We start from the raw sequence: 14,980 nt of genomic DNA on the forward strand, positions 1-14,980 counted from the left end.
GGAGCCCAACAGACCCAGAGGAAACATGAGTCAGACACCCTGAAAGGAGAATTATCATTAATTGTAATTGTACAGCCACTTTGTGAGCAAAACTAGTGCAAAACTCAAACAACCGTATGGATGTACGCAGATATGTTTCACTCAAAACCAGAATGAAGCAAATACTTATTTCTGTAGCGGTAAATGTGGCATTGCTTCCAGCTTAGCTATAGATACTGCTTGTTTATTTCACCAATAAGTAGCAAAAGAATCACTGTACTAATGCAGATGAAACTGATTTTACTGACAATACGGCGGGAAAAGATCACTTGCCAAAGAAAATTGGAAAAGGCAGCAATCCATATGGATTAATACCATCTCTAAGAGGTCAGTGTCATTTAGTAATCCATCATGTTAATTCTTTCACAAGAAGAAAGGCAATTTGGAATGAAGTGAGCCCATTGATTTTGGTGAAATGATCAATCAATGAAAGAGGGACTGTGAGATAAAAATCTAAATCGTCTCCTCGGTGTTTATCATTTTGTTTGTGGTACTCTGTCAGTAAACTGATTAACAGCTTCAGATATAGTAGTTCTCCCAAAACCCAAAGGCTATTTGGCTTCTACTGTTTCTCACGGCTGGTCAAATGGGGTTTGGACAAACTGAGAAATCCTTATGATTTATGAACACAATAAGTGACGACACAGTAACACAGTAAGCAAGGGGATGAGGAGAGGCCCTGTCTTTCATGAGCAACCAGTTTAATGAGTGTTACTGTCCAAATGCCACAGCTAATGAAGGAAGAAGTTATTATAGGGGGCTATGCTACTGAGCATGTCCAACTCAGCACTGGATCCGGCACTACAAAAACAAAAGCATGATGATTCACATCATAATGGACAAGGAGGAAACCATTTGGCCTTTACCTTGCTGGAGTAAGATCCAGGGATGAGCAGCTTCAGTGCTTGTCGTTTCAGCTCTGCCAGCCGAGCATTGCAGTTCTCGCACCAGATTCCTCTCTCGCTACCGGGGGAACTTCCACTGCCTGAGGCCGGCGATCCTGTCCCAAAACCTGGGGAGCCACCGAGAGATCCAGGTGATCCTGTCCCAATCCCCGGGGAGATGGTCCCCGGTGATCCAGAGAAGGACCCTGGTGAAGAGATTCCTGAGCCAGGGGACGGGGTGCCTGTGGAGCTCGGCATGGAGCCAGCACCCTCCGGGGCCGGGCGCGTGTTGGTGCGATTGGGTTCCTCATGCACCTTTCGGTACCATGTCTCCGGAAAAATGGAGGCAGATTTGGTTGGGGAGGAGTCAGGCACCTGTAAAAAGTGTTTTAAAAGGAGAAGAACTCAATAGACCTTTTTACAGCAGAGATGTGTGACATGTCAACACATGAGGGGAAAAAAGGAGCATATGTGCATTCATAAATCAGCACACTCAACAGATTGCACTGAGTTGACAACAAAATCTCGAGAACACAGTGCATGTTTCTTGCTAATTAAAAGTCGAGCAATTTGCATTTTTCCCTGGAAAGTGGAATAATTTATGTTGACTGTTGGACACCAAGCTGTAATCAAGTAGTTTGTCTATTTTCATGATTGGAGAGAGAACCTGAAGAGTCTGAATATTCTCCATCTGACTCACGTCTCAAATATCAGAGCTGAACCTCAACTGATAAACGTTGACTATAAATAATCTGTTATGAAAAAAGAATGCATGGCACTATACTGTCACCAGCCGCCGCATGCTGATAGCACACATAAATAGGTAGCCAATGTGTAGACAAGGCGTCTGAACTAAAATCAAGGCATTAAGTCAAATGGTTCAATTAAGACTGTATCCAGGAAACAATATGGGACATTTACTGCAATGGTGCTCCCTCCAAGTCAACAAATTGGATGCCTTCATTAACTGCTAAATAGGATCAAGTCATTGGAGACCTGTGTTATTGTGCTCCAGTCAGCTCAATGGGAACATCAAATGAGCCGCAAGGAGTTGACAGTTTGATCTTTTGCTGTGGGTACATCCAGTCAGAGAGCAGTCTCATTGATGTGGTGGTGGCTGAGAGAGGCTGGGCACGACTGTGGTCCCTCACAAGGGCTATAATAAGACAGCAATGAGAAGGCTGAAAGGTGCTCACTCATCTCCAAGTAAAGAGGTGTGTATGATGTGACCAAAGCCAGTGCAGTAAATGAACAATAATCAAACTGTACTAGCAGGCTGAGGCACAGGTGTGAGGATGATGTCTGAGAGAGCAGCTCAGTCTTTAATTATAAAGACGTGCACAGCATGAGAAGTGATGCTTGAAGTGTGAGCTTCTCAAAGAAATCAACAGCAAAAAGACATGAGTTTTATATGACATGAGAAAACCGCAGCTTCCTATTGGTGTGAGATGAGGCTCACGCAGCACTGCACGGATGATAAGTTTTTATGTTTATCAGGCTTATTGGTAACAGAGCGATGTCCGCTGGAATAAATAACCTTACCCCATATTTTCTGCTCCGGCTGCTCACAGACCTCTCCTTAGTCCCCGACAGAGAAGTCATGTTGGAGGTGAGAGGAGGAGAGGAGAAAAAACCTCTGCTGCTGCTGCTGCTGCTGCTGCTGCTGCTTCACATTCAAAAAATAAAAAATAAAAAGGGCTCAGCGGATCGATTTCAATTAACTACACGACCCTGCAGTTTGCGCTTCTTGAACTGGGGGGGAACCTCAGCACACTTTCACACGCATGTGGAAACCGGTCACATTCCCATACCGCCGCAAATTCTTAAAAAAAAAAAAATCCTGGATGGCTTTTGCTTTATTTTTTCCCCACTGTTTCCTTGTGTCCAAAGAAATAAAGCGGTTTCACTTGTAGAAAGCCTGCTTGGAGCAGCCGCTCCCCGCAGCAGTGCGCTGAAAGAGGCGGTGTGGCTCAGCCGCGCTGCGCACCGCTTCTCTCCATCTGCGCCTTCGTCTGCAGGTACGACGAGCTGCTCGCCCCGGGCCAGATTCCGACGCACCGCTCAGGTCTGCTGCTCCAACCGCAAAGTCACGACTCATTGAGTGGAGATGGATCCGATGAATGCAGCTCGCTCCTCCCTGTCTCGCGCACCGTCCGCACCCTCCTGTTGACTCGCAGAGGCTCCGCGCGCTGCTGGAGCCAGCGGTGGACTGGAGGGAGCGCACATCTGGATGAGGGCGGGGCCAACCTGCACCTCATCCACCTCAAGCCAATACATATCCAGACCTGCCGGTGTGGCAGGTGAAAGCTTGTCCGGTCATTCAAGATGAAAATATAATGACTTTATGATAGGGCTTACTTTGATTAAGAATGGCTGCTATGACGCAAAGCAGTGGCCGCCAAACCTTCCGTTCCGGTTCTGGGAACAACTGCCAGTTAATTGCCTCAGATTGTTTGCAGTGGAGTCAAATACACGCGGACACACCCATTCTCAACAAAATACAAAAAGAAAAACCTTTCTAAGCAGTCTCCGAGATGTGCTACAGATCCTAAAAAGTGTCATATTAGGGTTTTCTTTGACATGTGCAAATCTAGTTCACAAACTCAGCGCCAGAGCAGTAAAAATAGTTCATATTGTGTGTATTAAAGAATAACAAAATAAGTTAATCTTTGGCTGTTTGTAGCATTTTTCAAGGCCTGTGATTTAATTTCACTCCATATAGACAAAAAGGCAAATACTATGTTTGAAGTGGTATTCCAACTGGCTTGGTTGAAAAGGCGCAAAGGGGAAAAAAAAGAAGATTTTTTTTAAAAGATACGAAACTATTTCAGTTACTGTTTCTTTTTAGTTCATGTCCAGTAAAAGTTGATGCTTTTGAGTAAAAAATATGTTTATTTTTACATTTCCTGGTGAAAATGCAGAACATTTGTTCTGTCACACTTACTCAGAGATGCACAGTTACTTTGTCAAAACAGTGTTTGATCCTCTGCAGCCAACACCTGTGTCTATTGGATATAAACTGGAAAGTGGGTGATGTGACTGGCTTTTCAAAAGAATTAGTTGTGTATGGTCCACCGAGATAAATCCAGAGGGAACGGTCTAGAATAGAGGATGAAGACCCAGGGCATGGGAAGAGCATACAAATCAATTCTTGTGTAGAAATCTTTCCCCCTTTCTGATGGAGGAGACACCCTGTGGTACTTTGTGGGAACTGAGAGCAATTGTTGGGTGGATACACAGTGCACTCTACTGTTATTGGGAAGGTATTACTGTGAAAGTCAGGCTGAATGAATAATATGCTGGAAATGTTAACGTAGTGGAAAACTGTGGAAATATCTGCAAATACAATTTGGAGTAACAGTTTGTTGTGACATACTCATCCAAGGGGTCTGAAAGTGTGTGTGTGTGTGTGTGTGGGGGGGGGGGGGGGGGGGGGGGGGGGGGGGGTAAATAACAAAAAGAGGATCTTCATGAGAAAAAAAAACAAGGTTATCCCAACTCCATTACTCCTTACAACGTTATATTTTAAACGTAATGCACTTTTTAATTTTTTTACTTTACACAATTATTAACATATAAACACAGTTTCACAAAACAAAACAAAACACACAAATACAAATACAAATATTGTGGAACATAAAATAGAAAGGTTACATGTGACAATAGAGACAATAGATTTCTGGTTTTATACCAAATGCAGTTATATACAGGTTTGTAATGATTTGTGGATAATTGCATTGTTAATATTTTCATTTTCCTTTGTGTCTTAATGTTTTAGGATTGAGGAAGCAGGTTCACACCCTTCAAAAATAATTAACCATTTAAGGAACACCACCATAGAAAAGATTTGACAGTATACAGTTACTGGTGCATCTTTACACTGACCTTTGAGTCTTGAAGTATATAAAAAAAACCGTTTTTCCATTTATGCCTATTGTAGTGAGTTCCCCATAAAGGTCTAATCTCATCTTATCGAGGCCTGTCTTTTACAATAAGTGTTTCAAATAGCAACATTTCAAATCGTTGCTTCTAAATATTCATGATGTGTACATTCTATACCAGTGATTAAAAAAAGATTAAGAGCGATCAGAGATGTTTACTTTCTAAAATAACACTCACTCAGTCAAGACCAGACTCCTGATCGTTCCCGTTTTCGACGGACTATAGCGGCCACGTCTTGTTTGAGTGTGGACACACTCTGTTCTAGCTGCTCTGAGAAGTCTCTCAGCAGACGACTCTGCTCGTCCACAAACAGTCTCAGGCCCAGCAGGTCCGACTCCTCCTGGAAAACACAAAGGTGCGTCAAACACAACAGGACACAACAGTTTAGAGTGTAGGCACATGAAAAGTCTCACAATTAAGTAATGTAAAGGTGAGAAATCAATTGAAACGTGTGTCCAAACATGATTGCTGCTTGCACCGACATGAAACTAACTACAATTAGTCAAACTCCTTTTTTAAGGAGTGCTTCATTTGAAATTTCATGATAAAATATACAAATCTTTTTTTTACCCAGTTTAAATCCTGGCATAAATGATTTAAAGAGATTTTAGTGTTATGTATGGACATTGAGTTATTATACCTTATCTGTGAAATTAGCATCGCACCTTTCGTTAAGAAACCTGCTCTGCATTAACATCTGCCTCTCCATGAAGCAAAGTAGATAGATTACTACATTATTTAGCCATTACTGTAATCTAGCAGACCTTTTGTCGAATCTGTGTCAAATTTGTGTGATTTGGCATCAAACACAAAATCTCCCCACAATACAGTCATTAGCTCTGCAGACCAATAGGAACACATACGCTGGGCCTGTGTCTGCGCAGCCGCTGCAGCTGACCTTTGACTGAGGTCATACTGTGGTAGAAAACCTTCAAAGCGCGAGCAAACTCTGCATCACAGCTGGGACGTACCGAACGACCACGTACACCCTCCCCACCTAAAACCAGAGAGGAGAGAGTTTTGGCACGTGTGTGTAAATGTGTAAAAAGGGGAGCAAGTCGAAACTCTTTGTCAAATTTAAACTCAGAAACATATGAAATATCTTGTTTGTTTGTTTTTTAAAGTTGAAGGTGTTGCATGTGTTTTTGCTACCAATCCTGGCTGTGTTAAGTTGCTCTCTCAGGCTCTGATTCTCTTTCCTAAGTGAGGCGTTGACCCTCTTCAGCTCCTCCAAGTCCTGCTGTAGAGCAATGACAGTGCAACTGAGCTCTGAGCCCATCACCTGCAAAACACCCACACAACATACAGATTTAGAAATCTCCACATCACTCAGTGCTTGCATTTAAATTATATATATATAATATAAATATATTTTACAGTTTAGAACATGCATCAAAAGAAATACAGAGGACATGATTGTTTTTCTTGTTGCTACAATCAAAGTAAAACAAACATCTCCCTCACTGCAGTTTCGGTTGGACCAGTCTCATCGATGAGAAAGATGCCCTCTGTGGTCATCCTCGCTGCTTCGAGAGATGTCATCAAGTGAGTACAGCCCTCTGAGGCAAAAAACCAAATCAGAAGAGTAAACTTCAAATCCAGTTTGGTTTTGGTTATTTCTTTCTATAGAATCATTTCTGTAAATTAGTCTTACCTTGAAGACCCCAGAGCTCGAGCACCACAGCGCTGCTCTGCAGGTAGTCGAGGAGTCGTTGGGAGGTGTGGAAGGAGGCAAAGTGGACCCTGTGATCCAACAGAGGATTGACGTTGTGCCACACAGCTGGAGTGTATAAAGGCTGGCTGCAGTCAAATAACCTGAAACTAACAGAGAGGTGGAAATAAAGTGAGACTACAAGAAAGGTCCAATGTCTTTCATCCCATCAGCAGTCATCACCTGTAGAAACACTGAGTGGCCTGTATAGTTATTATTCTTACACAAAACACAACTATTCCTTTTGTAATCTCAATGAAAGTAGAGAGGAGGAAAGTATCCTATCGTATCGTATATCTGTCTGCGATGTGACCCAGACATCAATGGCTACAGGCGTCAGAATAAAGCTGAATAATCTACTATCTATGAATAGCCCCCTAACTCCTATGCTCTTTACATGTTATATGGTGACTATTCCTCACCTCCAGGCTGTGAACTTTGATTGAGCCAATTTTTACTCCCTTTAATGTGGTCCCTCTATATGTATATCCATACATAAAGCCACAGGGGTCTCACCCAATTTGGACCCCTCTATTGCGTGCCTCCCTGATCCAGCGAAGGCCGCAACACTGCTCTAGGACCACCTGGAAGTCCAGACGCCGACCCAGAATCTCAGAAGGGTCAATCAGGATGTCTTCCTCTCCCAGAGGGCTGAAAAGTGGAATGACCTGAATATACATGCTTTCCTTCTGCGTGCTTACTACAGCTTGTATATATGAGACATACAGTCCAGTCGAGGTGCACGGGACAAGCTGTGCTTGTAGGATGGCCTCTTCTGTGCCCTCTGAACCCAACACCTGCAGACAGAGCATCACTCAGCTGTTCTGTATTGTATTTAGTAGCACTGCTTTGAAGCTGATACAAGATCGAGGATGTCAGAATTCACAGGTTTCATTTTTCCAACTGTTGCTAATGCTTAGACTTTAGACTCAACTTTATTTATCCCTTGGGATGACTCCATCAGGGAAATTTAAGTTTACTCAGGTGCAATAATTGAGTTTTTATCCATAAAACTTTGATGTGTTGACTATGTTGTCACTGGCACTGCAGTACATAGTGTGTGTGTGTGTGTGTGTGTGTGTGTGTGTGTGTGTGTGTGTGTGTGTGTGTGTGTGTGTGTGTGTGTGTGTGTGTGTGTGTGTGTGTGTGTGTGTGTGTGTGTGTGTGTGTGTGTGTGTGTGTGTGTGTGCGTGCGTGTGTGTGTGTGTGTGTGTGTGTGTACCTCTAATTGCTCTTCAAGCGGAATACGAAAAGCCAAAGACTGAAGCCAGAGGTGAGCAGTGCCCAGGAGCAGAGGCTCCACTGGATCCCAGAAGGGGTCTTTCTCTCTGGGCAGTGCAGCTGTTGTCAAGTCGTCTGCTCTCTTTCAGCGGCGAACATGAAAACAGAAGGTGGATATTAGTCAAACTCAAATATGAAAAACGTAGCTAATGTTCTCTCATATTTAGATCATTTATTAATAGAGTCATTATGCATTTCAGGGAGAAGCTCTGCTGATCAGCCATAATATTATAACCCCTGCAGGTCCCTCCCCTGCACCCTGATCGATCAAGACATGGACTCCAAAATACCTCTCAAGGAGTGCTTTCTGGCACCAAGATATTAGGACCAGATCCTTTGAGTGCTGGAAGTTATGTGGAGGTTCCTCTATGTGACCACATGCATCAACACATCAGTGAACAAGTTTGCCCATGACCCCATCACAGGTTCACTGCTTTTTCGTCCTCAAACCATTTGATAGATGCTGGCCACAGCAGACAGACAACATTTCAAGTAGTGTAGCTTTACAGATTAGCCAATCATCCAGTTGCCTAGTTATTTCATTTTGATCCTTGAATCCTTGTTATTCTTGATCTTTCACTAAAGCCACTTTTCTGCTTTTACCACATCAACTTTGAGGACAAAATTTTACTTCTGGCCTAATATTTCCAACTTACTTATAGATGCCATGATAAAAATAATGACTTTGCCATAATGTGATGATGGCTGATCACTGTAGATGTTCACAGCACAGTGTGAAATTTTGTTTTATAATTTCTAATTCAGGATTCAGTTAAATAAACTATGCTGCGGCCATGTAAAAAAAGCACATGAAAAATGTCAACATTTTACATATAGAACTCAGAAACATATTGATTATTAAGTGTGTTCTCCAGTATTACTACTAAATGTGAATCACTGAATACTCATCAGTTTCTATTTCTATGTTTGCGATCTATCTTTTAAATCCTTTAGCGTAAAGGAGTGCAAATTGAAATTTTCAACTTATTCTCTTCTTGTTATACTCTGTTAGGTACATTTTGTGAAACGGATCAAACCGTTGTTTCCTCTGACATACCTCGTCTCTCCTCTGCCCAGCTTCATGCTGCTGGTAGACTTCCTCCATCAGAAACTTGCGGTTCACAAACTTGGCCTTAGACCACATCCAAACCTGAGAACAAGTTTTAAAAACTCAAATTGTAGGAGCCCAAAAGAAAATTGTCTAAGGGACACAAAATACAAAGGAAAAGCTACAGCAATGGACCGACCTGTTTGCTGCCCTGGGAGGTGACTCTGATAACAATGTCTTTCTCCAGATCGTGACCCTTTGAATCTGACAGGGCCAGATTCTTGATTTCTAGTTTGAAGTCCACTCCCTGAAAACACAGTAATGTAGAGCAGGAGCTTTTTAATAACTACTTTCACTCAAGACCTTCAAAAACTCTATTTATAAATATATCAACCTTCAAATAGGCTCCTGATTACAAAAGCATCAGAAATACTTTGTGAGTGACCTTATTCAGCTCCTGGCTCATCTGATTTGCTTCTGCTACCATGGGCATCAGTTTGATGTAGTCATAGAAGACGGCTAGCAGACTCGGGTCTGTCTGACTGGATCCAGCACTGGACTCTCCTAAAAACAGACCAATGATAGATTACTTCCCAAACATAGTCGTCTCGATAGTTTCTCCTCCCACTCACCCAGGTGGATGCCCTCTGCAGCGGCCAGTTCAGACTGGAAGTAATCATAGTCGTAACGGCTCCAGTCATCTCCACTTCTGTCCGATGGATAACCAATAAACAGATAGGTACAGTTGGATCCCAGAATCAGACGATCCTAAAAGGCACACAAACTGTCGACTACAAACAGAACATTGGACAGTCACATCATATGATTGGTCTTTAGATGTATAAAACCCACCAGGTGCTGAAGCTCAGTGGTCTGAAAGATTTCGGTGCCATTTACTATGACCTTTGACCCTGTCAGCGGGGTCACTGTTACACGACGCTCTTCATTGCTAAACACAGCGTGACGCTCCTGGATTCTGACACAATAACACAACGCAAGAAATCTTCAAATGCTCCGTCATGGTTGGAAATTGATTTCAAAGAGAAACACCAGATAGAGTCTACTCCCTGTTTCTGTGTACACTGGGCTACTGATGTTATATTAGTTTACTGATTAAATGAAAACTCACCCTAAGCCCTTGATAGAGATGGATCTTTTGGAAGACTCACAAAGTCCAATGTCCCAATCACCTTGAAAAAGAAAAAAACATGTTAGAACTTTGCAGAAGTGATTGTTCCATTTGGCTGTTTAACCTGTGATTTCCCATGTTTCCCCTTTACAACACGACCCTCTAGGAATGTAGACTGAACTATCATCTTAAGAGGAAGTTCGACAAACCCTCCTGGATAAAAAGCTTGACCACTCCTGACAGCTGAGCGTCCTCGTTGATGTTCAGGATGTAGGGATGCATTTGCATCATCCTCCTCTCCTGAGAGCGAGACCGAGGGGCAGACACATCGTCAACGTCAAGAAGACAAACGATTTTTTTTTTCTCGCAAAAATGCTATGCTATACTTCCAAACAGTCCGTCTGCACTCTGTGCTTGTGTGTTTCATAAAGCTTTTGTCTGACGGTTATTTGCAGCCGTGTACCTGTGTGATGTTTGCATACTGTTGCTCCCAATCTTTAAGGGCCTCCTGCAGATGTTGTTCCCACAGAGTCTGTATGGCTCTGATCTGGAGCTCATTGTGAGCCAGCAGTTGACGAAGCTCCTCTATAAACACAAGATAACAGCACATGAAAGTCTCTCAGTCTCACAGGTTGAATCTAGTTTTCCCGTTTCTTACTGGTTTCATCATTTGCTCTGCGTCCCTCCTGGCCCAGTCGGCTCAGTCGCTGCAGCAGCCTTGCGTTCTCGGCTTTCAGCTCTTTTACGAGACGCTCTGTGGGGCTCTCATTCACCACTGCTCTGTTCAAGATGCGCTTTGCCCTGAAAAAATGATGAGGGTCGATGGACAAAGGGCAACAAAGCCAGTAAATATATGAGAAACGGGTGAAAAAGAAAAGGTAGAAAAGGTGGGTTCATGTATCAGGGTAGGAAAATGGGGAGAGTACTATCGGTTTCCTCTCAATGATTGAATGTACCTCTCAGCATAGCGCAAGGTGGACAGAGACTCTTCATAACAGATATCAGCAGGGCTCAGCGTCGCAATCTTGAAAGTTCATAATATCATTTTTACATTTCATTCACATGTGTTTAGAAATTGCAGGACAAGGATTTAACTTTGTATTGACATTAAACAACGGTGTTTGCCGACGCCAGCAGTTACCATAACAGTGCGACTGTTGCCTCCGAGCGCAGACTGCAGCAGCTTGGTGAGAACTGAGTCCCTGTAAGGAATATGGACAACCTTCTTCCCCACCGCCACATCAGCCAGGGCACTGCAGACAGAAGGTGAGGATATAATGGGGAAGAAAACACTGAGAAAATACGCTCAGTTGAACTGAGATCAAACTAAACAGTTGGTCAACCTGATGACATTGCCCAGGGTGGTGAGGCTGAGATTGATGGCTGTGCCCTCTTTGAGTCTGTCAGCCTCTGATCCTGACGACCGCTGGCGTTCGCTGCCGGCCAAGTCCACCAGGTTAACGTTGGACTGCTTTGTGATGCTCTCTTTGGAGAAGATCTGACAGGAGGATTCAGCAATAGAAATAGACTTTAGTAAAAATCCACATCTACTGACAGATATAAAAAAAAAAAATGCAACCAAACCATAATAAATCAAGAATGTGAAGTAATTTCTCTGGATTAAAACAAAACATTACATTTGAATATTTATTGGGTTTTATCAGATCAGGCCACAAACACGTTTTTAAAAATATTGCAATTTAGACTAGACAGATAATTTTCAGTCAAATGAAGACAAACTAATGCATATCAATTTTTAATGTGTTGTGAATTTATTTACAGTAATCTCAAACTGAAATTATTTGGAGTTGCACCTGTTTGAGCTGAAGAATAATGAGCATGTGTGAGCGACTGCTGTTGGCGTTCATGTGAGTGGCTGCAGTGGTCCGGGTCCTGGTCCCCTGCTCCATCAACTGCTCCACCTGCGCAGAGTTTAAGCTTGTGTGGTTAGAGGTTCACATTTCTTTACTTCAAGATTCTGATATTCATAAGACTAGGAAATCGGCACAAAGCATGCGTTTGTCATTTCCTTTCGGTGAACTATAAAATTAAGTGCTAATTTCCCAGCAAGGTAAAGTTTACAAAACATGAGCACATGAAGTAGAAAAGAAAAAAGAAGTGAATGAATAATTAAACAATACAAAAATTAATCAATAACGCCAAAACAATTCAGTTTTATACTTGTTGAAAATGTGTGTTTGGTTAATAGAGATATTATTTTGTAATATAAGTAGATTTTCTATGAATACAGAATAAACAGATGTAATAGAAAATTCTTCCCATATACAGATACAAACACAATGTAATTAAAGGTATACTTAAAAAAAAAAAAAGATTTATGAGGTATCTTTGATAAAACTTTTAGTATCATCCAGTTATGTGATATATATTCCTCTATATCTGTCAGTCTACCTGTGATGCACTCTCACAGGGGACGGTACGGAGACCCTCCACATAAAACCCTCGCTGCTGCTCCTCTCTGACTCTGAGCCCACCTGGAGTACGGGACCCTCGAGACAGCAGGTCAACCACCTATGGGGGGGGGGGGGGGGGGGGGGGTTAAAACATGGGTCACCTGATGTCTGATGGAAAACATATTACACAGACCAGATCTATAATTTTAAAAAAGAGCAGACTGAGAGCAGCTGTACAACAGCAGAGTTCCACGTCTATACGAACCTGTTCATTATAGATTTCCAGCATACTAAAAAACACCTGCGCACACATACAGAAAAAAAAGAGTCAGATTCAGGAAAGTGTCCACTTGGAAATAACAGTCTAGTTTTGTTTTTGAATACCTGACATTGTCTGTTCTCTTGGTTTTCTTTGATGGCCTGAAACAGCCGTTCGCAGAGTTTAGGAACCAGACCTTTGTTAGGCCCATAGCCCACCATCGAATAACTTTTTCCTGAGCCAGTCTGCCCATAGGCCAACAGTGTTGCATTGTAGCCCTGCAGAGGTTAGTTCCATTGTTAGTGCTGTCTGAGCAGCATGATTACATATTGTCATATGAAGACTGTCAAGTAAAATTCAATGATTTCCACCTGCAGTGCATTCTCCAGTATTCCTTCACCGAGGTCTTGGAACACACTGTCCTGGAAATAGATGATATGAGCAGCATGCTTAGAATCCTTGTAATGGATCTGATCCCATCAAAACTATCTCATCAGTACAGTCAGTAATCTAGATTTTTATAAATTTTTTTGCCATATGCATCATTAATAATTGGTTTATCATCTCTGCCGTTTCAGTTTGGTGTAAATCTTTCCACCGCGCTGTCCGGGATCTGACCTGGTCAGCGTATCGTCCTCCTGGCTCCTCGGACACGTACAGACCTCTGTGATCCCTTGTGAAACCGCTGTGGGACCAATAGGCGTAATCGAAACAGAATGATCGCCGGGTCTGGCAGTCCCGTGGGTCTTGGATGGTGATGGAGCTTGACACCATGGAGACGACACAGCGGCTGCCTGCATCTCTCTCCCTCTGACAGGAAGTGGAGATGAAAAGAAATAAGATCAGCAGAAAGAAATGGAGGCCGGTGGGAGGGTATAACTCTTCGTAACTACTATTGTTTTTTGCTCCTAGCACTGGGGTGGCAGAGTAGTATCAATTGAAGTTTGTGTTTTGGGAGCCTTTCTGTGTGGAGTTGGCATTTTATCCCTGTGCAGATGTCTTTTCTCCAGGGGCAAACATGTTTGAAATTATTTGATGACTCATATTCGCCTGTAGGTGACTGTGAATGTGTATAATTATCTTTCTGTGTCTGGCTAAACCTGTCACCTCACAGCATGGACGTTTCTCTTTTCAACCCATTGGCTGGTGTGACCTATCTGTGTGGCGTTTTGCATATAGGTATGTAGAATAGGGTGGGTCAAATACAAAAAAGTTATTTCTCCAGTGGGATCAATAAAATATGTTTCATTTCTGCTTAAGTCCTGTGTTGACTGCATTTGACAGAGATGAAACGGTGCTGAGAAAAGTCAAGATACACCTCAGTCTTTCATGAAAAATGTTAAACTTTAAAGCTGTTGTCACTGTAGCAATCATTTTTTAGATACAATATGTATAGTCAATACAAACAAAAGTAGAATTATTCAAAGGGTCTAAAAGCAACACTCTTCAATACAGTAGATCAGAATATGCCAAAGTGAATCATACATACGAAGAATGCAAAGCATGACTTAATACGGATATAAAAGAAGCAACAGCACACTGACCTTGTTAAACGGTCGGACTCGCACAGCCACTTTGACACAGTCCTTGCTGTGCATGTCTGAAGCTTTGGCCCTCATGGTGCAGCAGGCAGGTATCGGCGCAGCAGACAGGCTCACTGAGTGATCAGCTCCCCTCTCACACGACACAACACACCACTGTTTCGAGTTACACACCGACATGGACACAATTAGGGCAGATATGCTGAGACAGGCAGGGAGCGTGGTTCAAATGGAGAGACGAGGGATTGGTTTGCTTCCTGAAATGTGTGTGTGGGGGGGGGGGAGTATTCAAATCTGAAAAAACCTTGAGCGCTGTACTACGGGACACTTCACGTTAAAGGTAAACACTAATTTCACCACTGAAAAATTGATTGAAAATATGATTAGCAGATTTCGATTTGGAAAGATAATCTACTCTCAGATGAAAGGCTGCCCGCTCTCCATGCGAGGCAGAGAAGATAAAGGCCGGTTTCACTTTCACCTCATCTAACGCTATAAATTATTGATCAGACTGATCCCTGGGGGCCTCACAGGAGACGTACACATGCTTACAGTTATGTTAAGTTTGACTGGCTTTGTCGCCAATCAAACTTTTAACGGTAAAACCAAAGTGTTGGAGTTAAAGTCCGATAGCTTTGTTCGGTGCTGGAAGCTGCATCAGCCTGACGGATGTCTGATGTGTGACACACTGACAGGATTAAGTCTCAACTCATTGTGAAGGGCAATTAGAGG

The 14,980-nt window shown here is 42.7% G+C and overlaps 2 protein-coding genes across 2 annotated transcripts in view; both read right to left on the reverse strand.

Moving 5' to 3' along the window:
* The window catches only part of kif26ba (kinesin family member 26Ba), a gene marked incomplete at both ends in the record, with an annotated part of 84,011 nt that extends 81,486 nt beyond the window's left edge, over positions 1-2,525 (reverse strand). The window contains 2 exons of the mRNA XM_080458071.1: positions 906-1,298; positions 2,466-2,525. Coding sequence (XP_080314197.1) covers positions 906-1,298; positions 2,466-2,525 — 453 coding nt within the window. The remainder of the gene's footprint in view (positions 1-905; positions 1,299-2,465) is intronic.
* Positions 2,526-5,046: 2,521 nt separating this feature from the next.
* Positions 5,047-14,428, reverse strand: kif28 (kinesin family member 28; the record flags this gene model as incomplete). Its single annotated transcript, XM_080491058.1, has 27 exons — positions 5,047-5,205; positions 5,729-5,862; positions 6,018-6,147; positions 6,330-6,424; positions 6,520-6,686; positions 7,093-7,227; positions 7,303-7,373; positions 7,799-7,939; positions 8,915-9,007; positions 9,105-9,212; positions 9,351-9,469; positions 9,538-9,673; positions 9,758-9,881; positions 10,035-10,095; positions 10,244-10,334; positions 10,498-10,619; positions 10,693-10,835; positions 10,991-11,058; positions 11,176-11,287; positions 11,378-11,532; positions 11,849-11,956; positions 12,447-12,566; positions 12,714-12,749; positions 12,833-12,985; positions 13,079-13,129; positions 13,326-13,517; positions 14,252-14,428. 27 exons carry the CDS (start codon positions 14,426-14,428, stop codon positions 5,047-5,049), a joined length of 3,201 nt encoding a protein of 1,066 aa, XP_080347184.1.
* Positions 14,429-14,980: the final 552 nt, after the last annotated feature.

This window comes from Lipophrys pholis, assembly GCF_963383615.2.
Source record: "Lipophrys pholis genome assembly, chromosome: 2".
NCBI classification, from domain to species: Eukaryota; Metazoa; Chordata; class Actinopteri; order Blenniiformes; family Blenniidae; genus Lipophrys; species Lipophrys pholis.